This window comes from Sorex araneus, chromosome X (genome assembly GCF_027595985.1).
Source record: "Sorex araneus isolate mSorAra2 chromosome X, mSorAra2.pri, whole genome shotgun sequence".
NCBI lineage: Eukaryota > Metazoa > Chordata > Mammalia > Eulipotyphla > Soricidae > Sorex > Sorex araneus.
The window spans coordinates 149,166,387-149,192,802 of NC_073313.1; the positions used below are offsets into that span (position 1 = coordinate 149,166,387).

Sequence of the window (26,416 nt, forward strand, 5' to 3'; positions counted from 1 at the left end):
GGGTGTTGGATCTTGTCAAATGCTTTCTCTGCATCTATTGAAATGATCATATGGTTTTTATTTTTACTTTTGTTGATATTATGAATTATGCTGATTGATTTCCGAATGTTAAACCATCCTTGCATCCCCGGGATGAATCCTACTTGGTAGTGATGTATGATCTTTTTGATGAGTTCTTGGATTCCATTTGTTAATATTTTGTTGAGGATCTTCGCATCCGTGTTCATGAGGGATATTGGCCTGTAGTTTTTCTTGTTAGTTTTGTCTTTGTTTGCTTTTGGTATTAGGGAGTAATGAGCCTCATAGAAACTGTTTGGTATAGTTCCCGTTTCTTCAATTTCCTGGAAAAGGTTTGGAAGAATTCGCTAGTGAACCCTTCTGGGCTTGGGCTTTTGTTTTTGGGAAGACATTTGATTACAGTTTCATTTTCTTTGGTATTAATGGTCTATTCAGGCATTCCAGGTCTTCTTGATTCAGTCTTGGGAGATTGTAGCAATCCAGGAATTTATCCATTTCTTTTAGGTTCTCTTCTTTCTTGGCATAAAGATTTTCAAAGTAGTCTCTGATGATCTTTGGAATTTCATTGGTTTCTGTTGTGATATCCCCCTTTCAATTTCTGATTTGGTTTATTAGGATCCTCTCTCTTTTTCTTTGTGAGTCTTGCTAATGGTTTATCAATCTTGTTTATTTTCTCAAAGAACCAGCTCTTTGTTTCATTGATCTTTCGGATTGTTTTTTGGGTTTCTATGTCATTAATTTCTGCCCTAAGTTTTACTATTTCTTTTCTTCAGTCTGGTCTGGGTTTCTTTTTCTGGTCCTTTTCTAAGATCTTGAGCTGTGAAGTCAAGCTCTCTATGTAGGCTCTTTCTTCTTTCCTGGTGAATGCTTCCAGAGCTATAACTTTTCCCCTTAACACCGCTTTAGCTTTGTCCCATAGGTTCTGGTAGCTTGAATCTTCATTGTCATTAGTTTCGAAGTATCTTTTGATTTCTTCCTTGATTTCCTTCCTGACCCTCTCATTGTTCAACAGGGAGTTGTTTAATTTCCAGGTGTTCGACTTGGTGCTCCGCGTCTGCATGTGATTAGGTTCTATTTTCAGCGCATCCTGGTCTGAAAAGATGGTTGACATAATTTCTATTTTGATGATTCTATTGAGGTATGTTTTGTGACCCAGAACGTGGTTTATTTTGGAAAATGTTCCGTGTGCACCACTGGAGACGAATGTGTATTCTTTCTTTTGGGGGTGTAAAGCCCTATATAGGTCTATTAGCCCTCTCTCTTCTATTTCTTCCTTCAGAGCATTTGTTTATTTGCTAAGTTTTGTTCTTGGTGATCTATCCAGAGGTGATAAGGTGGTGTTGAAGTCTCCGACTAGTATTGTGATGCTAGCGATGTCCTCCTTAAAGAAGTCTGTTAGAAGTTGTTTTAAATATTTAGTTGGTCACTCATTAGGTGCATATACATTTAAGAGTGTGGAAATCAGACAACTTTAAATGCAAAATCAAATCTACAGAATACTCACACATAGTAGAGGAGTTCTTTAGTCAATACTGTCCAATAATTGTGTCTCATTGGGGAGTGATTAATAGAGGCACAGAGAAGCAAAACGTTTACGATCACCAGGGTTAATAGGGATAGAATAAAAGCAGCCTTTCAAGTCAATAACTGTAAGAGACCATTCTTTAAGAATGACAGCAGGAGAGAGAGAGTTCCAGGCTAAATAGCTCCCATAAGTACCTCAGAATGGCAGTAACATTGTGCAAATCAATTAGCAAATTACATCTTCCTGTTTTATTTTGTGAGTTTTTTCAGAACAACAAGGAGAGGAGAATTACTTCTGAAAAAGATGTTTCAATATGATCAAGTCTTAAATCTTTTCCAAACAAGGAATATAAGACCTGTAATTTTCTTTGTAAGTGCCACTAAGGTGTCCAGATGGGTTTTGGGGAGCACCATTGGATGGCTATAGTCGTTGAATTGCAGGGGCCTGATGAAAAATTCATATCCTCTATACAAGGCATGTTTTCTGGATGTGGTATATATAGTTGTATATATATAGTTGCCTAACAACATGCACAAAAGTCAGATCAAAATGGATTAAAGACCTCAACATCAGATCGGAATCCATAAGGTATATTGAAGAAAAGGTCAGAAAACCTCCTATAATATTGAGGCTAAAGGTATCTTCAAAACTGAAACGTCAATGACCAATCAAGTGAAGTGAAGATTAACACATGGGACCACATCAAGCTAAAAAGACTAAAAAGCTTTTACACCTTAAAAGACTGACCAAGATATAAAGAAAGCCTATGGAATGGAAAAGGATATTCATCCAAACATCCATCTGATATGGTGTTAAAATCAAGGACATACAAGGAATGGTTGAACTCTAAAAGATAAAACATTCAATCACATCAAAAAATTGGACCATGAAATGAACAGAAACTTTCTCAAAAAAGAAGAATGAATGATCCAAAGGCACATGAAAAAGTGTTCTTTATCTCTAATCATGAGGGAGATGCAGATCAAAACAACAATGAGATATCCATCTCACACCATAGAGGCTGGAACACATCCAAAAGATCAAAAGCAACCAGTGTTGACATGGATATGGGGAGAAAGGGACTCTCCTTCATTGTTAAGTGGAATACCAACTGGTCCAGCCTCTTTGGTAAACAATATGGACATTTCTCAAAAAACTAGGAATTGAGCTCCCATTTGACCCAGCAATACAATTTCGGGGAATATGCCCTGGAGGCCCCAAAACACACAGCAGAAACACCATCTGCACTCCTATGTTCATTGCAGCACTATTCCCCATAGCCAGAATCTGGAAACAACCTGCATGCCCAAGAACAGAAAAATGGATAAAGAAACTATGGGGCATCTACACAATGGAATACTATGCAGCTGTAGGGGAAAACGACGTCATGAAATTTGCCTGTAAGTGGAAGGACCTGGGGAGTATCATGGTGAGTGAAATGAGCCCGAAGGAGAGCGCTACATGACTGACTTCATTCGTGGTATATAAAAATATATAGTAGAAGACTAATATTCATGCCCAGGGAAAAGAGGCTTTAGGAGAACTGATCAATGCTCGAAACTAACCACAATTGTGGGGGGGGCCTGAGCGAGGGTAGAGAAGTGAGTATAGAGAAGAGAAAAGTATGACAAAATAGCTGGGAATGATCACGCCGGAAAATATCTGAGGGTTAAATTAGGTAAAGGGATATTCTTGATAACCTTTCAGTATCAATATTGTCAAGAGCAATGTCCTAAAGGAGAAAGAGATAGAGAGAGTGTGAGAGAGAGAGAGAGAAGAAAATCACCTGCCACAGAGGCAGGTCGAGGGTGTGAGGCAGGGGTGATTGGAGGGAACCTGATGTTGTGAAATATACACTGGCGGAGGAATATGTGTTGGAATACTGTATTATTGAAATACAATAATAAACAGTTTTGTAAGTCAGTGATTCAATAAAAAAGATTCTCAAAAATCTGTATCTTGAACCAAATTATTTTTCTTTGAACCAGTTTTTAATTCTACCACAGTTACTTCAAAGTTATGATTTCCAGGCCAGAATGTCTAACAATTCCATCCAGGAACAAAACAAACACCTGCCTTCAGACACAGAAAGAAGTCCTTGGTTTTTTTTTCCCTCCACGACATTGAAGCCAAAGGTATCTTCAAAGCTGACACGCCACTGGCCAAGCAAGTGAAAAAAAAAGATAAATAAATGGGACTATCTCAAACTAAGAAGCTTCTGCAACTCAAAAGAAACAGTGACCAAAATACAAAGACAATCTACAGAATGGGAAAGGATATTTATGCAGTACCCATCCAATAAAGGGTTGATAACAAGGATATACAATGCACTGGTTGAACTCCACAAGAAGAAAACTGCCAACCCGATCAAAAAATGGGGTGATGAAATGAACAGAAACTTTTCCAAAGAAGAAACCCAAATGGCTCAGAGGCACATGAGAAAATTTTCAACATCACTAATCATCAGGGAGATGCATATCAAAACAACAATGAGATATCATCTCACACCACAGAGACTGGCCCACATCCCAAAAAACAAAAGCAACCGGTGTTGGTGTGGATGTGGGGAGAAAGGGACTCTCCTTCACTGCTGGTGGGAATGCCGACTGGTTCAGCCCTTTTGGAAAACAATATGGACGATTCTCAAAAGGTTAGAAATTGAGCTCCCATTTGACCCAGCAATACCACTCCTGGGAAAATATCCCAGAGAGGCAAAAAGATATAGTAGAGATGACATCTGCATTTCCATGTTCATTGCCGTTCTGTTTACAATAGCCACAATATGGAAAAAAACAGAGTGCCCGAAAACAGATGATTGGCTAAAGAAACTCTGGTATATTTACACAATTGAATACTACATAGCTGTCAGAAAGGATGAAGTCATGAAATTTGCATATAAGTGGATCAACATGGAAAGTATCATGCTGAGTGAAATGAGTCAGAAAGAAAGAGACAGACATAGAAAGATCGCACTCATGTGGAATATAAAGTAGCTGAGAGGTACAAGCTTACAATGTTGCGATTCCTGGCAGACATTTCTCTGGACTTAGTTACTAAAATACTAAAATACAGAAATTCAAAACTATGCTGCTAGTGCGGCCTCCTGACCTCATATCTCTTCATTCTCAGCAATGGAAAATAAATTACCAACTGCTTTCTTTTCAGCAGATCGACTTTTGGGGGGAGAAACTCCAAATCAATGATAGTGAATTTTTTTTGTTTAAATATTGAATGTAATCAAAGTAAAGTGAAAGTAAAGTGAAATTTACCAGTTACACATGCGGGGTGGGGGACTGGGGAGGTGGGGGAAAGGGGGGAGGTATATCGTGATTCTTGGTGGTGGAATATGTGCACTGGTGAAGGGATGGGTGTTTGAGCATTGTATAACTGAGACTTAAACCTGAAAGTTTTGTAACTTTCCACATGGTGAATCAATAAAAGAATTTAAAAAAAAAGAAGTCCTTGGTTTTTGTTAAACTTTTAGATAAAGATTATGAGAAAACATTTGAACTACAAACATATATGTAAACATAAGGAAACATTCATTTAACTTAGTTTTGATATCTTCTGTATTTTTGTCATTTGCAACAGTATAATTTCTTATAAATTGTCCCTGAGGTTTGTAAGGCAAGGCGCTGCACCGTGTCACAGAGCTCTTGTCTGACTGCTATTTTTTGCTTCATTTCCACCATTCCTCCATGTATTCAATAGTTCAGGGGGCCTTCAAATTACTCATGGACCAGCACAATTTCAATGCATCATGATTTTTACAATTTTCACAGACAGACACACACTGAGAAAAATGACACAGTGGTGGTCACCACAAGTACACACATGTATGCATGCTTCAGTGATCAATTTGCCATTTGTTAACCCTCTAAGAATGACACAATGTCAACTTATGTGGTTCAAGAAAGACTGCATAGAGGTATAGCAGGTAGGGTATTTGCCTTGCCCGCAGCTGACCTGGGTTCAATCTTCGGCATAGCTATGTTCCTCTGAGCAACACCAGGGGAAATTCCTGAGTACAGAGCCAGTAATAACTCCTTAGCATTGTCGGTTTAGGCTCCCCACCACCACCTCAAATACAGGACATCTCCAGAGCAAACTGGGTTCTGCCAGCTTAGAGATATTAGAGATTATTTCCAGTGTTTCTCCACCCTTGAACTCTGCTTCAGTCTCTCTTTCAGGTAGGCAAAAGAAATCATTTGATATTAAAACCTGCAAGTTAAATTATAGCCAAATAATTGTAAACCAGACAGAGTGAGACATAACCATTTCAGAATCACTAGCTCCTAGTTAGAGAGTTAACATTTTCTTATCAAACTATGTGTTCATAACAGGCAGTCCTTCAAGCCTGAGAATGAGATGTGGCTGAAGCTAAAAAGTCTTTAACTGATGGGCCAGTTAAAGGCACAGCTTAATTTTGCTAACAGTGGTTATCTCCATCTTTATTTTATTTTATTTTGTAATTGAATCACTCTGAAATAGACCACCCCACCCTAGCCTGCCTTTATTTTATCTTTCTCTCTACCTCTATCTCTCTATCTCCCTCTCCTTTTGAGCATTATCATTTGTAATACAGATACTGAAAAGGTATCATGTGCATTCCTTTACCTGCTTTCAGTAGTCAGTTCTTGAACAGGTCATTTTCAACTATTATTGTCATTCTAGATGCTTCTCTATCTTAACTATCCTCTGCCCCCACACACTTACACACTTTTGGTAACAGGAACCAAAAGGATTTGGTAACTCCTCTCACTAAGCATGATGCTTTCCATGTACAACCATTTATAGGAAAATTTCATCAATCCATTTTTCCTAATAGCTGTGTAGTATTCCATTGTGTATATGTAACACTAATTTCTTTACAAGAGCCTGCAAGAGAGTGTCTGAATCTGAGCCTAAATTTGGATCTGAAGTAAAATCATTAGTTTCACCTTGCTAATCATATAAATCTGCCTTCTCTGTTGACAGAGAAGTCTCATAAGGAGCAGAAGTAGGCTTTTTAGGCAGTAGTGAGAGTAAATTTTCTGTTCTCTTCTGTTAAATTGTACAAAAGACTTTCGTGTGACTGGACAAAGTCTATGAAGTTTGATAAGAGCAGGGAGGAGGTTTTGAGCTTTAAGATGTAAACAGCTTTTCGGTTTCTTTTTTTTACCTTTTGTGGTGTGGCCAACTTAATAGTGGCCATGGAGACCTCCTACAAAGCCTCCTGATCAAGTCATACTCATGTAGAGAGACCTCAGTCTTTTTCTTTTTCTTAACTGTTCCTTCTATTTCCCATTTTGTAGCCATTCATTTGGTGGCTATGGGATACTGAAGGGTCTCCTATTTTCTTGCCTTGCTTCAGTGCATTAACTATATACTGATTTTGCCCCATTTTTACTTCACTTATGACATTTATATGGGATCTTTATGCTAATCTTTCCACCATTCAGGGTCCCTGTCCTAACACTTTGTAATCATGCCATATTTACCTGAACATTGGGAGGGTGAAAAGAGTTTCTAGCACCTACAAAAATGGATGCTAATAGGTCAGGACAAAATCACCCATGTGATCCACAGATTCTTAGTCGTATGACAAAGTTTCTTGAGGATAATGTTTACATATATGTATATATATGCAGAAAAGGATGCATTGCATGCAGATCACAAGATCAGAAGAGGAACGCATATTGCATGGTTACATGGGCTATGTGGGACGGAGTGTCATGAGGTATCACTGGATTTCTATGAGCTAATGTAGAGGTGGAGTAATAAGTTTACAGACACTACAGTTTTTGTTTCACCCTCATCTCAAAACTTAGCCACAGGCAGTTGCAAGGACATTGAGCTATGCTAATTGCCAAGAATGCAGGTTTGCCTGGCAACAGATAGCCCTCCTCAACAGCTGGGACTCAGTGTATTCTCACATGACACCAGCAGTCGAAAAGATCAGTTAGCTTTGCCAGGAAGAACTTCAGCACAAGGCCAACAGATGGCCAACAGGCACATTAAAAATACTCATCATAAAAAAATACTCTTCATCATTTATTATTAGGGAAATCCAAGTCAAGATGACAATAAGATACCATCTCATGTTTTATATATACATATACACATAAAATGTAATACTACATAGCTATAATGTTGAAAAATCTGGCAATTTGTTAATTTGGATGTAACAAGAAGAAGGCAAAGGTGGAGGAGGAGGGGAGGGAGAAGGGGGAGAAAGAAGGGAAGGATGGAGGAGGAGGAGAAGGAGACAGAAGAGGAGAAAGAGAAGGAAGAGAAGGAGGAGTAGAAGGAGGAGAAGCATAAGTAGGATGAGGAGGAGGAGAAGAAGGAGGAAGGAGAAGGATGACGAGAAGAAGAAGGAGAAGAAGAAGAAGAAGAAGAAGGAGAAGAAGAAGAAGAAGAGGGAGGAGGAGGAGAAGGAGGAGGAGGAGGAGAAGGAGAAGGAGAAGAGGAAGGAGGAGAAGGAGAAGGAGGAGGACGAGGAGGAGGAGGAGAAGAAGAAGAAGAGGGAGAGGAGGAGAAGAAGAAGAACAGGGAGGAGGAGGAGAAGGAGAGAAGAAGAAGAAGAAGAAGAAGAAGAAGAAGAAGAAGAAGAAGAAGAAGAAGAAGAAGAAGAAGAAGAAGAAGAAGAAGAAGAAGAAGAAGAAGAAGAAGAAGAAGAAAAAGAAATATAAAAAGAAAAAAGAAGAGGGGGAAGAGGAGAACAAGGAGGAGAAGAGGGAGGAGGAGGAGAAGGAGAGAAGAAGAGGAGGAGGAGGAGAAGGACGATGACGACGACGACGATGACGACGACGACGACGACGACGACGACGAAGAAGAAGAAGAAGAAGAAGAAGAAGAAGAAGAAGAAGAAGAAGAAGAAGAAGAAGAAGAAGAAGAAGAAGAAGAAGAAGAAGAAGAAGAAGAAGAAGAAGAAAAAAAAAAAAAGAAGAGGAAGAAGAGGAGGAGGAGAAGGAGATGATATCTTTGATGTGGCTAAATGACTTAGTGCTTGCCTTACAATTTTGAATACCTTTGTTGAACTTCAGAACATATACATACAAAATGAACTTCATCTTTCAGCATTATCTTATTCATACCATATCTTAAATTCAATTAAATTCAATTAAAATTAATTACCAGGATCCATAAAATATATTGAACAAAATATAAACATAACTGTTTATTGTATTGAATTCAGATATGTCTTCAAATTTTTCTATTGAAATGAAAACAAAGATAAGTGTGAAAACACCGAACTAAAAACCTTTTACAATGAAAGAAATTAGTTCTAAAATAAATATTTTTCTATTTCTTAATGGGATATGTTGCCACATCATGTGCTTAACAAAGGGCTTATATCTCCATGACAGACACTAAGAAAACAGTTTATAAACCATTGGGGATAGGATTTGACAGACACTTCCCCAAAAGCTTTTAAAAAATAGTACGTCACTTATTTTAGAGAAATTAAAACCAAAATAACAATAAAATGCCGTATCATTCAGGTGAAAATTGTTTATATGAAGAGTGCTGAATACAGCCTGTGTTGGTGAGTTACAGTAATGTTCATTCACTGTAGGTAGGAATGACATCTTGTGCAAACTCTCTGGAAAACATATGAAGGTGTTTCAAAAATTAAAATATATTCTCATATTAACCAAAGAGCTAATTTCTTGGCATCTGTTGCAAGGAAAGAAAAAGATTACCATGAAAATCTACACATATACTATGTTTATCGCAGCCCTATTTGCAATGAACAATTCAGTGCCCAACAATAAATTAATGGATAAAGAACATGTGGTACAGAGATTGTTCGGATGAGAGGGTGTGAGAGTCTCTCCCTTTCGAACTGCTGAAGGAGAATTATTCGTGGAGAAAATGGGCATCCTCTAGAACCTACGAGATGAGGACTCCTTTGAAGACTGAAAAGGAGTCACATTGAAAATAGTTCCAGATTCTTAGTACAATTGCTTGTGGTCCAAGAAGCATCAGAAGGATGTGGCAGCTCCAAAGCATTGGATACTGAATGAGCCAACAGGAGTACTTCCTCCTTGTCAATCCACGGGACTACATAAACTAAGAGAGTGTGTTCGACTTATCATTTTCCTAAGAAACAGACTGAAGTAGGCTCAAACAGGAGATGAGGTGAAGAAGATTTGCATGCAGCATTTCATTTCCTCCTTGATCATCCATGGAGCCCACAAACTCAGAGAGTGCCTTCCACCCATCGTTTTCCAAAGGAACAGAATAAAGTGTGCTCAAACAGAAAATGAGGTGAAGAAGATTGGCATTCAGCATTTTATTAAGATAAATTGCAAAGTCTGTACTCACATAGCCTACCCTGCACACTTTATGGCTATCAGCATTGATAAAACCAGAGAGAATTTCCTTCTGATCTATGACAACAAGGGACATTTTCCTGATTATCTTATTACACTTCAGGAGGCCAAGTACAAGTTATGCAAAGAAATAAAGACCTTTGTGGGATTCAAAGGAATTCCTCACTTGATGACAAATGAAGCTCGCACAATATCCTGACCCCCTAATCAAAGTGAACACCATTCAGATTGATTGCGAGACTAGCAAGATTACCGATTTCATCAAGTTTGACACTGAAATCTCTGCATGGTGACAAGTGGTGCTAACTGAGGAAGAATTCGTTTGATCACCAATAGGGAGAGACGTCCCAGTTCTTTTGATGATGTCCATGTGAAAATTACCAATGGAAATAAGTTTTCCACTTACCTCTCCAATATTTTTGTGATGGGAAAAGGCAGCAAACCATGGATTTTTCTTACCTGAGGAAAAGGAATCTACTTCACCATTGCTGCAGAGAGAGAGAGACTGAGAGACAAAGAGAGACAAAAGACTTGCTGCCACACAGAGCAGTGGCTGAAATGGTTTCTAAGGGACATATTGATGGATGTAAGGGTTTTGTTACTTAAAAAAATAATACTATGTTTAAAAAAGAAGAAGATGTGTTTTCTCTACACAATGGGATACTAAAAAGTTATAAGAAAACATGAACTCGTCCATTTTGCTAAAATGGTAATGGAACTAGCCCTATATATTGAGAAAAATAAGTCAAAGGGAAAAGAACAAATACCAAATCATCTAACTAATATGTAGCTTATTAAGAAACAAATCAAGAAATTGGATGGTATCTAATGATGAAAAACCTGGGATTTTGTGGAACTTGTAGTGCAGTTGAAGAACAGGGCAAGTGGCTGCACAGAAGCAGAGTGTGAAGAGGGTGAAGGCAGAGTAAGTGACTGGCAGCACTTCATCAGAGAAACTGGTGACATGCTCCTTAAGCCTGTGGTGCTGGGTATCCCACATAATATGTGACTTTAAAAAGTGTAGGAATACAGAATCTACTGGTTACTTAATTAGACACAGTATCTTTTATCCTACAATGCAGACTTTTGTCTGTGGTGTGCATTCAATGACAAGTGATAGCTACAAATGAACCCAAAAAGAGAAATATTTGTATGAGAGCCAACTGATCCTTGCTACAATGTGTGAGAACAAAAATGACGCCATGACAGGCCGCAGCTAACATTAAGTTTTGACTAGGCCTAAGTTTCTGTTTCCCAGAAACTAAACGTGCAATTTTTGGTAAAACTCCAAGTTGACCTGTCTAAAGAAGGAACCGCTAGATCATCTAACTGGTCTAGAGGGGTTGCTATGTCCCTTTTTTTGGGAACAACCACAAACTTATCAAAAGTTGACTAATCAGTGACCACTGTTGCTTGATCACTGTTATCATAGTGTTTGCTCAACCTTGAAACTGCTTGTGACTTGGAGTCAGGGTCCTTTTCAAGACTCCACTGCATTGTATGAGACTTGGACCCTAGTGGAGCTAGAAATAAAGTTCCTTTGCTTTTCCATTATTGTGTGTGGACTGGGTCTCTCCAAGACTGGGAATCTGAAATCTGGACACAACAAATGGAAGAACTGTGTCTTGATCCTTCTAAAGCAGTAGGCAGCAGCACAAACAGATGTGTATTTTAAGAGATATATTAAATTTCCCTGAAACAGCAATAAGATCTGTCTCATTGTCTGTCTTCTTCTGAACTGAAATTACTTGGTTCCCATCAAAAAAGAAAGGAAAGAAAGGTAGGGCAGCATTATCATCTCAAACTTTCCAAGGCATGAGAACACAAAGAGATGTAAAACCAAAGTCCTTGTTAACCTTGGGAACTGGATTTGGAGAATTATGTTAAGGTGCAAACGTCTACCATATCTGATGATTCCTAAACAACAGTTTGGCAGCCCTAGATGTAATGGATAATTGTGTATTTGAATGTGAAACATGTAGTCAGCATGAGAAAGCAAAGCTAATCAATCATTTTGCAGTCACTTGGTGACCCGATTTAGTATGGTAAAATACGCCCATGTAAAGAAGATGAAGAAAGTAACAGCCAAACATCTTTAACCGTCTCCTCCACAGATGATCAAACTAGTTCATTCTTGCGACAAAGACAAGATTTTTTTTAACAAGAAGTTAATACTAGGACTTGGTTCAGAATGAGGCAAATATCCAGACAAGATGTCTCACGGCTCCAGCCTCAGTCAACTTTCTCCAGGGAAAGAAATAGAACCCCATGAGACCGGGCAGTTGCACTTTTCAGTATTGGACAGGGGGGTAGAACATCGGCCCCAACAACAAAACTCCCCTCAAGCTGAGGCATTAGTTGTGCAGAAAATTATTTCACAGTATAACTATTTTACACCAAGGCAGCTTCCTCAAATCTCCAACTCCTCCTGACTCTAAGCCACCAAACCGGTTCCAGAAGTCATCTGTAGCTCTCAATAAACCTAATGTGCTTTCTTCAGCTGCCCTGCCACAAAGTACCATGGCCACGCAGGTCATGGAAAACTCTGCTGTACTTGAATCCATTTGTGTGCTGGACTGTGTTTGTGGAGCTCAGGCTTTGAGTAGTTGGTTCCATTCTGGTGCAGGTCTGTAAGACACTACTGGGATGACCTAAATGATCTTCCACCCTCAGAAGGTCTGCTAACAAAGGCATTGCCTGGGACAATGCAGGCGGCTTCTCAGGCATATACTTCTTTTGGATAAAAAAATTAGTCCAAGACACAGGCCTTAAATCTAAAAAGTTACCAAAATTTATCAAAAAAACCAACCCTGAAAAATTAGGGTTGGTTTCCCTAAGACCTTGCGTTAGAGCAATAGTTTCATGTAAATAATACAGAGTTGAACTACAGAAGTGAAAATTATCTATCAAAAAAAGAAAGAAAGAGGGGCTGGAGCAATAGCACAGCGGGTAGGGCCTATGCCTTGCATGCAGCCAACCCGGGGTTGATTCCCAGCATCCCACATGGTCCCCTGAGCACCACCAGGAGTGATTCCTGAGTGCAAAGCCAGGAGTATCCCCTGATCATGGCCGAGTGTGACCCAAAAAGCAAAAAAAAAAAGACAGAAAGAAATAAGGAAAGAAATAGAGAAGTTTCTGCACCGCAAAAGACACAGGGACCAGAATACAAAGGCAATCTACAGAGTGGGAAAGGATATTCACCCAATACCCATCTGACAAAGGATTGACATCAAGGGTATACAAAGCACTAGTTGAACTCTACAAGAAGAAAACATCCAACCCCATCAGAAAATGGGCCAAAGAAATGAACAGAAACTTTTCCAAGAAAGAGATATGGATGGCTAAAAGGTACATGAAAAAATGATCTGCATCACTAATCATCGGGGAGATGCAGATCAAAACAACTATGAGATACCACCTCACACCGCAGAGAATGGCACACATCCAAAAGAACAAAAGCAACCGCTGTTGGAGAGGATGTGGAGAGAAAGGGACCCTTCTACACTGTTGGTGGGAATGCCGACTGGTCCAGCCCCTTTGGAAAACAATATGGACACTTCTCAAAAAATTAGAAATTGAGCTTCCATTTGATCCAGCAATACCACTTCTGGGAATATATCCTGGAGATGCAAAAAAGTATAGTCGAAATGACATCTGCACTTATATGTTCATTGCAGCACTGTTTACAATAGCCAGAATCTGGAAAAAACCCGAGTGCCCAAGAACAGATGACTGGTTAAAGAAACTTTGGTACATCTGTACAATGCAATACTATGCAGCTGTTTGAAAAAATGAAGTCATGAACTTTGCATATAAGTGGATCAACATGGAAAATATCATGCTAAGTGAAATGAGCCAGAGAGGGACAGACATCGAAAGATTGCACTCATCTGTGGAATATAAAATATCAGAGTAGGAGACTAACACCCAATAATAGTAGTATATAATATGAGGAGGTTGGCTCCATTCTTGAAAGCTAGCCTCACATGCTGGGGAAAAGTCATCACAGATAGAGAAGGGAACACCAAGTAAAATGTGATTGGAAATCCCGATGGAGAGGGAGATGCACGCTGAAAGTAGACTAGAGACTAAACATGAAGGCCACTCAATATCCCTATTGCAAACCACAACATCCAAAAGGAGAGAGAGAACAAATTGGAATGCTCTGCCACAGAGGCGGAATGGGGTGGGGGGATGGGGTAGGGGGGTGGGAGAGATACTGGGTTCATAAGTGGTGGAGAATGGACACTGGTGGAGGGATGGGCTCTCGAACATTGCATGAGGGAAAAAAGAAGCAGGAAAATGTGTGAATCTGTAACTGTACCCTCACTGTGACTCACTAATTAAAAAATAAATAAATTATTTTACAAAAAGAAATAGAGAAGGAAAGAAGGAAAGAAAGGAGAAAAGAAGGAAAGGCAGAAGGAACGAAAGAAAGGAAAGAAAGAAGTAACAAAAAGAAGGAAAGAAAGAGTGAAAATACATGATGTGGATGTTTATCTTATAGTCTACTTCTCCCTCCGGGGAACCTGGCAAACTACCAGGAGTTTCCTGCCCACGTGGGAGAGCCTTGAAACTCCCCACGGTGTATTCATATGCCAAAACCAGTAACAAGCTGGGTCTCTTTCCCCTGACCCTGAAAGAGCCTCCGATGCCGCATCATTGGGAAGGATGAGTAGAGAGAGGCTTCTAAAATCTCAGGGTTAGGACGAATGGAGACATTACTGAGACCGCTCGAGAAATTCGACGGTGAGCGGATGAGGAGGATGTTTCATTGAGCCTTGGATTGTAATAAATGGGCAAAGTAACGTTCTTCAGATCAAGAAATCTGCCAGTGCCCATGATCTTAAAAAGGGGGGATGTCAGGGGTTATTTAACTCTAGGTCTTCCCAAATATCTCATCATCACCCTGAACCTTTCGATTACAAGATATCTCACCGTGTATTAATTCTTGGCTCAAGAACGACAGGCATACTGGGGGATCATCATGACCAACATCCCCATAAAAATATTATTAGGCCAAGTCTATTACAGTGAAACTGGGTTCAGCACACTGAAATTCAGGGAGGGGCGTATTGAACAGGATGGTTCCTCAGTACGTGTTTCTCAGCAGAGTCTCTTACAATTCACTCATCACATTTAATGGGTATTCCTGTCCAGAGACCTCCACAGCGAGAGCCATCCAAATTAAACTTCATTGTACTATATGATCGATCATTCAATATACCACGGCATCACCAATGGCGGAAGCCAAAGGGTTGGTTTGAACTGTGCACTCCTTAGAGAGAAAGCAGCAGGTGGACTGGGTTTTCCAAATTTCACTTGAAGTGGTTACATCATCCAGGCTTTGCATTTCTAAACTGAACACTGTTGATCTATGTTGCCTTACTTCTTTACACGCGTGGTCCTGGTTCTATGGGTATTTTCCTTTACACACTACAGAAACCTGTATCAGCAGGACAAGAAGTATGTAAACCGTGTATTAAATCTTCCCTTGAGCCTTCTTCATCTAGGCGGCTCTGAATAAGGAAGTCGTGTTGGCGACTGGAGAGAGCCCCTCCCCCCACAGGAGCAGACAGCTTTTCTCACTGTGCGTAGGAACCGCTATCAGTCTCCTAGTTTAATGACGCTAGATACAATACTCTCCCAGGAGTATCATGTCTTCTCTCCAGTCAACTACCCAGGCAGGAAGCAACTTTTAACATGGAAGGTACGAAGCGACATGTTTAAGAAACTCCCTCTCCCCCGCTGCCCCCCCCCCCAACCGGTCTGGCTCTCTCGCGCGCCCTGTCTCTCCCTCGCTCTCGCTCTCGCTCTCTTGCGCTCTCGCTCTCCCTGGCTGTCTCTCCCTCGCCCTCTCGCTCTCTGGCGCGCGCCGCGCTCTGTGTGGTATGCTTCTGTTGGGAACAACAATAAGGAGCGGATCTGAGAGGTCCTCATCAGGCAGAGCTGCCCAAGCCTCGCAGCGCCCTTGGCCGAGGGAGCTGTCATTTCCCATTACCTCAGAAGATCGCCGGGATTTGCTCCTGCTATCAACTGCGGAGCGTACGCCAGACTGTCTCTGGGCTGTCTATTGTGTTCTCGAGACCTGGCACCAGAATATTCAAATCGCTGTGGCGTTAAACACGTTTTAATATCTGATAGGGCCAGTTTCTGCGCATTGCACTTTTTCCCCCTTTCAGGAACACGTTCGAGCCCGCGGCAGGGGGCGGGGTCGCGCCTCCTCCGCGGCTCCGGTTCCAGCCGAGCCCCACGGACGCGAAGATGGAAATCCCGAGGACACTCCCTGCTCGTGGGCCTCGACAGGGCGGCGGCGCCGGCGGCCCCTCGGGTGGCGGCCGGGTCCACCGAGGCCCCGACCCGGGAGCCGGCCAGGCCCGGGCGCGCCGCCTCCTGCTGCTCGGGGGCCCCCAAGATGGCGGTCCGGGGCGGCGGCGCGAGGAGGCCCGCGCGGCGACACCCGGCTCCGGCCCCAGCCCGGGGGCTCTGCGGAGGCCGGATCGCGCCGGCGGCGGCGGCGGCGGCGACGGCGACGACTTCTTCCTGGTGCTGCTGGACCCGGTGGGTGGCGACCTGGAGGCGGCGGGCGCAGGCCCGGCCGCAGGGCCCGTGTGGAGGGAGGACGCGGAGCCGGGCCCGCGGCCTCCGGGGGGAGACGGCGGCGCGAGTGTCGCGGGCCGCGCCGCCCCGGGGCCTCGCTGCCTGTCCGCGGCCCCAGCGCGGGCGCTAGCTCCGGCCCGGGCCCCCGCCTCGGCCCCAGCCCCGGCCCCGGCCCCGGCCCCGGCCCCGGCCCCGGCCCAGAACGCGGCGGCGGCGGCGGCGGCGGCGGCGGCGGCGGCGGCGGCGGCGGCGGCGTCGGCTTCGGCTTCGGCTTCTGCTGCCGCCATCCCTGCCCCTAGTCTGGGCCTCACCGCGGCCTTCGCGGGCACCGTCACCATCCACAACCAGGACCTGCTGCTGCACTTCGAGAACGGGGTTCTCACCCTTGCCACGCCCCCGCCTCCTGCCTGGGAACCGGGGGTCGCTCCTGCCCCGCAGCCCGGGGTTCTCATCGCTCCACAGGTGGGGGAACTCCAGGCCTCGCAACCAGGCGACTGCCCCGAGCAGCCGCCGGACCTCCTGCTGGCTGAGCCGGCTGAACTAGCCCCAGTGCAGGCACCGGAGCAGGAGGGCGAGGCGGAGGGCCCGCTGCCCGACAGCCCCCCTGGGCCTCTGGGCGCAGGCCCCGGTGTGGTGCTGTACCTGTGCCCCGAGGCGCAGTGCGGACAGACCTTCACCAAGAAGCACCAGCTGAAGGTGCACCTGCTGACGCACAGCAGCAGCCAGGGCCAGCGCCCCTTCAAGTGCCCCCTGAGTGGCTGCGGCTGGACCTTCACCACCTCCTACAAGCTCAAGAGGCACCTGCAGTCCCACGACAAACTGCGGCCCTTTGGCTGCCCGGCGGAAGGTTGTGGCAAGAGCTTCACCACCATATATAACCTCAAGGCTCACATGAAGGGCCACGAGCAGGAGAACTCCTTCAAATGTGATGTGTGCGAGGATTGCTTCCCCACGCAGGCCAAGCTCAGTGCCCACCAGCGCACCCACTTTGAACCAGAGAGGCCCTACCAGTGTGCGTTTTCTGGCTGCAAGAAGACCTTTATCACAGTGAGTGCCCTGTTTTCCCATAACCGTGCTCACTTTCGGGAACAGGAACTCTTTTCCTGCTCTTTTCCTGGCTGCAGCAAACAGTACGACAAGGCTTGTCGGCTGAAAATTCACCTGCGGAGCCACACCGGTGAGAGACCGTTCCTTTGTGACTTTGATGGCTGTGGCTGGAATTTCACCAGCATGTCCAAACTCTTAAGGCACAAAAGGAAGCACGATGATGACCGTAGGTTCATGTGCCCTGTGGAAGGCTGTGGTAAATCTTTCACGAGGGCTGAGCATCTGAAAGGCCACAGCATAACCCACCTGGGCACAAAGCCTTTCGTGTGTCCTGTGGAAGGCTGCTGTGCCAGGTTCTCTGCTCGCAGCAGTCTCTACATTCACTCCAAGAAACACTTGCAGGATGTGGACACTTGGAAAAGCCGTTGCCCAGTCTCCAGCTGTAATAAACTCTTCACATCCAAGCACAGCATGAAGACCCACATGGCCAAAAGGCACAATCTTGGCCAGGAGCTCTTAGCTCAGCTGGAAGCTTCAAATTCTCTTACACCTAGCAGTGAACTTACCAGCCAGGGACAGAGTGATTTCAGTGATGCAGAGCTAGTGTCCCTCTTCTCTGATGTGCCTGGCAGTAGTTCTGCTGCAGTACTGGACACAGCATTGGTGAACTCTGGAATCTTGACTATTGATGTGGCCTCTGTGAGCTCAACTCTGGCAGGGAACCTCCCTGATAATAATAATAATAATAATGCTTTAGGGCAGACTGTGGACCCTCGGGCCTTGATGGCCACCAGTGACCTTCCTCAAAGCCTGGATACTTCCCTGTTTTTCGGGACAACAGCTGCAGGTTTTCAGCAGAGCTCCTTAGAGGTGGATGATGCCTCGAATCTAAGTGCAGGGCCTTTGGGGACTCTGGGCTCTTTGACTATGAAAAGCTCCAGTCAGGAACCCCAGGCCCTGACCCCTAGCAGTAAGCTAATGGTAGACACAGATGCTCTGACTCCTCCAAGTACCCTTTGTGAAAACAGTGTCTCAGAACTACTGATGCCAACCAAAGCAGAATGGAACTTACATCCCGACTCTGCCTTCTTTGGACAGGAGGAAGAAACCCAGTTTGCGTTCACCAGCCCAGCAGGAAACCACGTTTCTCAGAAAGAAACAGATCTTATCACGGTGACTGGAAGCTCATTTTTGGTATGAACCATTCATTCCTCACCTCTTGTATTAATTGGCCTCAATTTTATGGATATCCTGGACCGAAATATCTATGAGAAATGCAGTCATTTTCTCATAGCTTGAAAAAGATCAGAGCCCTGGGAAACAAGTTTGGCGATGTAAATTCTGATCTAGTGTTGGGAACTTTTAAGTTGAGTTGGTGACCCTGAGCAAGTCACTTAAATCTTGTCTGAGCCTTAATTTCCTTATTTATAAAATGAGGTGTCCCTGAATAGACCACTCCTAATCTATAATGTACCTATAGGTTGTGTCTTTCCAGCTCTGTATTCTCATGACTTTGTGCTCTTTCTTTTTCAAGGACTTTATTAGGCATTTTACAGTGATTAACTATTGCATGTGCTTCTAATGTAATGAAAAGTGCATTGAAAGGTAATGGTAAGAGAACATGGAACGGGTATTTTAAAAAATGAAAATTTTAGCACAGTGCCAAAAGAGTTCTACAATCACTTTGTGGCACTTAAAGAAAGCCAAGAGTTCTTTAAACTGATTTTCTTTTTAGCCTCTGTTTTGATGGAATGTTTTGTGCTTTGGGTGCAAAGTGTCAGGTTTTGATATGTCACAGACCCAGAGTGAAATATTGATGTTTCTGGTGTAAGTGGCCTTAAGTAAGTTACTTCATCGCATTACGCCTCAGTTCTCAGGCTGTAAAACAGTCACTGTAATGTAAAGATACCTGGTACATCTTAAGGCATTTTTTTCCTCTACTGGTAGTTAACTTTTGGAGAGAAAATGTGGTGTTTCAGCATGTTTTGGTGAAATTTTAGTCACCTTTCCTGCCCCTCCTTTTCTGATTTAAAGAGGTATACTTTAAAATCACACGTGTGCATTTGGTTTAGGAAGCAGTGAAGGGGATCTCATCCACAGATTATGAAGGATTTTTTTTTTCTGCACAAAGGTTAAGTGCACCAGACCAAATTATAATGCCTTTGGTCTGCAGTCAAAGCCAGCCCTGGTGAGACTAATATAGAGCCTGGTTGGGGTTTCAAGAAAATCTGGGAACGAAAGAGAGTAAAGTTTTTCTTTTTCCTGTGCCCATTTCTCACTGCTTGTCTACTGCCAGAGTTGGAATGAGAGGTTTTGTCTGCATCGTGAGTAAATATTTTGTCTCTTCACACGATCAAAACATTTTGCAGCTTCTGTGGCACTTTTATAGCATTACACTTCATCTCCACGGTTTTGGAAATAGTTATGGCAGAGTTTTAGCTATAAACCATTTTAAAATTTAACTCTTCTTTTTTAGGTGAATTTTATTTTGCACGCACACACATACACTCATGTATACACAGAAACCCTTATATAAGCAAAGAAAGTTTTTTCACCTCTCCAGTTTAGTTATTCTGATTGTCTTGATCACCTTATTTTATAACCAGTTGTTCTATTCCACCTCAATTAATGTCTGCTTTCTTCTTCCAGCTTTGCTCCCTCCCCAATATGTTCTTTTGCATGTGCATGCTAGTTCTTATCTTGATTGTTTTAGAACTTTAATTTTAAAGGTTGTCTTTGTGGTCTCCATCTCTTACAGCATCTCTTCATGTCCCCTTTTTTCAGTCAAACTATCTATTGCAATTCTGAGTATTTCCTAATAAATTACTTTCTCTATTTAGATGTCAGTGTATTTGTATGTAAAACAAATGATATCAGGGTGGTTTTGTTTTGTTTTGTGGTGCCAGGGATATTTTGGTAAAGCTTTATTATGACATTTACTTTTTTCTATTTTTTATACCATGTAATTCTGATAACAAACTGTTGCTCCAAAACATTCTAACTCAATACCGCTTGCATGTGTATGTTTGTAGATAGCTATTATAGCACTTTCGTACTGCACTTTATAATTTGCCACGGTGAAATTCATCTGAGCTGCCTTTCACATTTAGTGGTGAGAATATATGTCAATTTGTAACCCAAAGCAAATATCAGTCTTATTTTTTTATTCTTTTAAACATTTCTGCCTCAGACTTTATGAAGAATTTGAGTCCATTTTCAAAATTTGTGTGCTAATTTAAGTCCTCTTATTAAACTTCTGTTCTTTTCCTTCAAATTTGAATACAAAACTGAACATGCAGTTCATAGGCATCTTGTTAGCTGTATAATTATAATGATATCTTAAAATACTGTCACTTCTTTACTTCCTTAGTCTTTTTTCCTCTCACTGAAACAACAACAACAGCAGCAACAACAAACTATCATAAGCCTGTACTGCCCTCATGAGGAATTGTCAAAAGACAAATTTTACTTTTCTTGAAGATAGAAGTCTTATAAGTAGTTATTTCACAAGGTTTCTTCAGTTTATGTGAAAGAGTTCTCTTTGAATAACATTTTCTTAGCACAGTGGTGAAAATGGCATGGAAATACTGTCAGAACTGTGACTGCAATGCAATGGTTACTTCTTTTGATGTTGATTTAAGTTCACAATTATTTCAAACAATGGGCCTTTATTTCATGTGACCTCCTTTGACTTTTTATCTCATGGTTTAAGATTTTGCTCATTGAAATCAAAGGACCACAATGCTCTGAAGGAAGGTTTGCATACAGAGGACTTGGCCAAACTTGTTTATCATGAGCTAGAATAAGTAAGTCTTAACATTTTTGCCATTACTGTATTATATAACTGAAAGCCTGTGGTAGGAGAAGTGGAATGATAGAATATGAGGTTCACTTCATTGTCTGTGGATCAAATGCTTCACCTTCCCACCCAGGAAAAATAAAAGAAGACTTTGGTATAGCAGTGTATTTATGTCACTTGTTTTATTTAAGATAAAAAATTTATTAGTCCTCTTTGAAAAGAATTTTCATAATACCTTAATTAGTGATTATTAATGAGGTTATTTATTTTTTAAGTTTCTAAGATTTTCTCAGCTCTGTGATTCCACAATAATATCCTCCATTCTTTAAAGTAAATTTTTCATGATAACTACATTTTCAGGCACATTTTCTGAAATATATAAATATGCATGCCAATATAATAAGTGTCTATATACTTTACACCCTACTTCAGCTATTACCAGTTCACAAAAAATCTTATCTAGCAAATTACCCCTCTTTCTTGTAGTACCATCTTGGAATGATTAATACATATCATATTTTTAAACATAAGTATTCAATGTACAGTTATATAAGTTATAGGCACTTGAGGAAAAAACTACGGTTGTTTTATTATGTTTTAAATTAATATTAGTTCTTTTTTCTCAGTAAATATTTAGTCAGGGTTGCCACCTCTAATTCTTTTATAAATGCTTATAAATGTTTCAACATTTTTATAATTTTAATTTAAATACTTCTCATGTTTCCCCCTTTTCTTTCGTGACATTTTATTCTATGAAGAGGCTACTTTCACAGATATTATTTGCCACATCTTAAATTTTTCTGATGACTATATCACAGTTTTATTAAGTTCATTTTTTTGTTTCCTTGAAGTAATCTTTGGATCTAGAGACTGTATCATGTTAGAAAAATGGTTTAGAGGGCAGGGATGTGTTATGTTTTCTTATTGGTTGACAGTGTTAACTATTCTCTTTGTGATAATCACAGTTGCAGCTGATTGATTCATTTAATTAACCTGTGCATGTTTTTTGTAACTGAATGACTAATAGAGGTGGAAGAAATGTTTGTTGTCTATCATAGTATAATAAAAATATGCAGTGCTAAAATATTTTCTTACATATTGAGAGAATAAGAAAAAATGAGTTACCAAATATATGTGTTGGCTGTTCTCACCATTTATCTTTCTGATCTTTTCATTATGATGTGTCTTCATTGTAGTAATTCCTAGATAAGACATTGAAACACATCAACCACAGTTTGTGTTGGATAAGTGACCTTGAATAAAGTATTCTCAAAAATCCTCATTTTCATAGCTGTTGTGTTCAGATATATCACATATAATAAGTATACTTAACACACCTTAGCCTTTTCCAGTTTTCAATATGCAAGGAATATGTGGGTCTGCATCTTTTTGTTGAATTTTATGATCATTTTATTCTCTGCTATTATAAAAGAGATACTTGAATAATGTAGGGCAAATTAGACATATATTTGGGAATTACCTATATGGTAGTTTTAGCAACATCTGTTCTGTGACTCATAGGATAATTTAACCAACTCACATTCCAAGTGTATGTTAGCTAGTGACTGACGTAAATAACTTAAAATAAGAAAACATTGAGGACCTGGAGAGTGGGTAGGGTCTTTACTCCTTGCCTTGCATATGTCCAACCCGGGTTTGATTGCTGGCTTCCCATATGGTCACAAAGCCCCACCAAAAGTTTTTCCTAAGCCAGGAGTTAATGTCTGAGCACCTCTGAGTGTGGCCCGCAACCCCAAACAAAAACACAAGGAAACATTTCTTCCTTACACCCATCGAGTTTCTGTGATTCATTCCTATGACATAAGTAGCTTTTATTTAACATTTTATTTGGTTTCTCTTTAATTTTACCCCTATCCACACCAATGAATGTACACACCATTCCTTGCTATGTATTATTATTGATTGTTTTTAATGGATGAATCTCTTGCTGGTACTATCCTCATGGCCCGTTTTTAAAAAAATCATTGCAATTTTTTATAACTTACTTTTATTCAATAACATTTGTTGGGTATACACTCCAATTCTGTGTGTACACAGGCATTATTTTCTGGGCCAACATAATACATGGGTACATATGACTCAGAAAATGAAAGATTATTTTTCATATTTTAATGAGAAGTGGATTTCTGTTTCAGTACTTCCATTTTCTAAGTTTTTGCCTAAGAATAACACTACCTAAAACTGTTCTTATTTGCTCTAGCATATAATTCCAGTATTGTTTGCATGTCTGTAAATAAAAGAACTTTGGCAGTACACCAAAATTTTTCATCTTTAAAATGTTTTTGTACTGTGTGAGGATCTACTCACATGCATTCACACCCACGGACTCACAAATTTTAAAGTGTATTATATAATTGTTTTAAATTTTAAAAACATGCATTTTGTAAGTCAGAGATATTAAGAATTTGATTGTGAATGTTCAACAGTTCTCATTTTGGAATATTTATTTTTATGTTGTGCATTCAAAAAAATAGTGTTATTTCTACCATATTAATGATTGAAATGAACACAGTTGTAAACGTCAAATAAATTATGAAAACAAAGGTAATTTAATACCACAGCTTCATTCTTAATTAAGCTAACTTCCTCTTAATTAAAAATAAGCTAAGTATTTTTCCTAGAATTTTCAAAGAAACAACCTTTATCTTTCTCAAAAAATAAAACCTTTTTATTGTTCATGGACTCAGAGTTTCATTTAAGTTAAAATGACTTCCCTTTAAATATTATTTTATTGAAAAATTGTGAACACATTTCTCCTTTCAATGTAAGAAGTTTATGGTTGTTGTGACATAAAGTTGCAATGGATCGTTTAAAAAGGGATACATTTCCTTTTTGGTCTCAGTCAGTAAGTTATTAAAAATTAGTGCTAGTTGAAAAATAGAGTAATATGCTGACTTAAAAATAAGTATAATTTCTCTTGATCATGATCAGGAATTAATTAGTATAATTAACATACTGTTTGAGTAGCAGTAGTAAAACATGGATAATTACAAAGTTTTATGTCCCTGTGACCTAATTTTTCATTTGTTTTATTCAAGTAGCACTAGCTAGAGATTTCACAATTTTTCAAAACAAGTATTCATGAGGCATCATTCTGCAAAATACATCATGATATACTGGGAATTCTATGAGAAGAATAATATGTAATTCAGACCTTTAAAGGAATAACAGTTGATAAAATAAAGAAAAATATCTTTTAAATTATTGGAGATCAAAACCAAGGAATGTTTATTATTCTCCCAAAATGATTCTCAGTCAAATGGAATAGAATTGAGAGCCAAGAGATAAACCCTCACATATGGATAATTAATCTGATAGCGTGGTACATTTAGGGAAGCAATGAAAGCCTTTTCAACAAACAGCAATGGGGAAGAAGAAACTCAAAGTCGATTCAGGCCCTGGAGGTCAGAACAGAATGCATAAACTACACTGAGGAAAAATGCAGAATTCTGCAAGACACAGATCTCAGAACTCTTTTGATTATTTGAGTTCTGTTGTCAATGAAAATAATGACAAAAAATAGTTTTTAAACTATTTAAAATATTTGTTAATTGGGGATTTGAAAAAATTTACCATCTTAGAATACAAAGGATACTACAGTGGGTAAGGTGCTTGCCTTGCACACAGCCCAACTGGGTCATCCCCAGGCACCACTTATGGTCTCCTGAGCTTCACTAAGAGACATCCTGAGTGCTACACCAGGACTAAGCCTTGAACACAGTGCCAGCACAGTTGCAAGCGAACCAAAATCAAAGCAAAAGACCATCTGGTATCATATTTTGCTTTATGATAAGTATTTTAAAGTTACAAATATACAAAATATGCACTGTTCTTAAATATAATGCAACTCATAATATTTTGTTTAGGTGGTTCTGTGATTTGTAGTTACTCTGCAACCACAATAAAAGTATTTCACAAAAGTCAGATATAATGTGTGTTAGTAGCAAACTGAAAAAAAAATGAAATTTCTCAAAAGTTGAAAAATTAAACTTCTATAGAAGTTGGATAGTATTGGGATTAATCTTGCATGCACAAACCTTGGTTGTATTACTGTACCCCATGGTTCCTGGAGCATTGCTGCATGTGGCCCTGAAGGACTCCAGCACCAGGGCGAGCAGGAAAATGTCCACTTGTAAAGATTAAACCATAACTAAGGTCTGTGAGAGTGGGGATTGTGTTTTGTACTGCCAAGAATAATGTATAACTAGGCAGGTGCAAGAGAGCATGCTGTACCTTTTCAGATCAGTCAGACTCACAAGCTTCAGCTCATCCACTTAATTCAAAGTGGGGTCCTGGTTCTGCTTCCTGCTTGCAGGACAGTGTTGGAGGACTCGTCTTAATGATCTGGTTACCACCAACACCATACTGTCACTTGGCCCCAGCATAAATTTTCTGGACCACCCCTAACAGTGTTCAGAGTTTTTTTTCCTGGATCATGCTCAGGAATCACTACTGACTATGATCCTGGGACAATAGGGGATTGAACCCAGGTAGGTTATATGCAAAGCAAATGTTCTAACTACTATACTATATCTCTGGCACATCAGAAGAAATTTGTACTCTGTTATTTTCCAGATATAGTCAATTTATAGACACATTTATATAGTTTAATGATTGTCTCTAATATTAGCTACATGATCATCAGAATATATAATAACCATGTAGAGAATAATCTTTTAATGTTAGCCCTGCATACAAAATGCCAAAATGTAAATTATATGTGTATTATATTACATTTTTGGCATTCTGAAAAATGCTATTTTCCACAGGAAATATCCTATAGAAGATTATCTTCCTCTTACAGCAGATATTTCAATCAGAATAATTAAATTGCATTTGAGGTTTTTATATATTGTGGTTTATTGGTTAATTTTTAGGTAGTCACTGATTATTTGGACATTATTTTTGTGAAATAGAACAATTTTATTTAGGAAGCTAGAGTGAGTGAGCTAGCACGGGAGAGAAAGAGAAAAAGAGAGAGGGGGGAAAACACAAAAAAGAGAGAGGGAAAAAACACCATTAGTAAAGAAAGGAATCACACATTCCAGTTTTGAATATGGGGGATTCCAAAATGGAATGAACTTG

General features: G+C 40.5%; 1 protein-coding gene and 1 pseudogene across 1 annotated transcript; both read left to right on the plus strand.

Annotated features, from left to right (window-relative positions):
* Positions 1 to 9,685: 9,685 nt before the first annotated feature.
* Positions 9,686 to 10,421, plus strand: LOC101552569 (40S ribosomal protein S4-like; annotated as a pseudogene).
* Positions 10,422 to 16,019: 5,598 nt separating this feature from the next.
* LOC101552306 (zinc finger X-linked protein ZXDB-like) lies at positions 16,020 to 24,013 on the plus strand. Its single transcript, XM_055123071.1, has 2 exons — positions 16,020 to 16,630; positions 16,775 to 24,013. Exons 1-2 carry the CDS (start codon positions 16,129 to 16,131, stop codon positions 18,709 to 18,711), a joined length of 2,439 nt encoding a protein of 812 aa, XP_054979046.1. The 5' UTR covers positions 16,020 to 16,128; the 3' UTR covers positions 18,712 to 24,013.
* Positions 24,014 to 26,416: the final 2,403 nt, after the last annotated feature.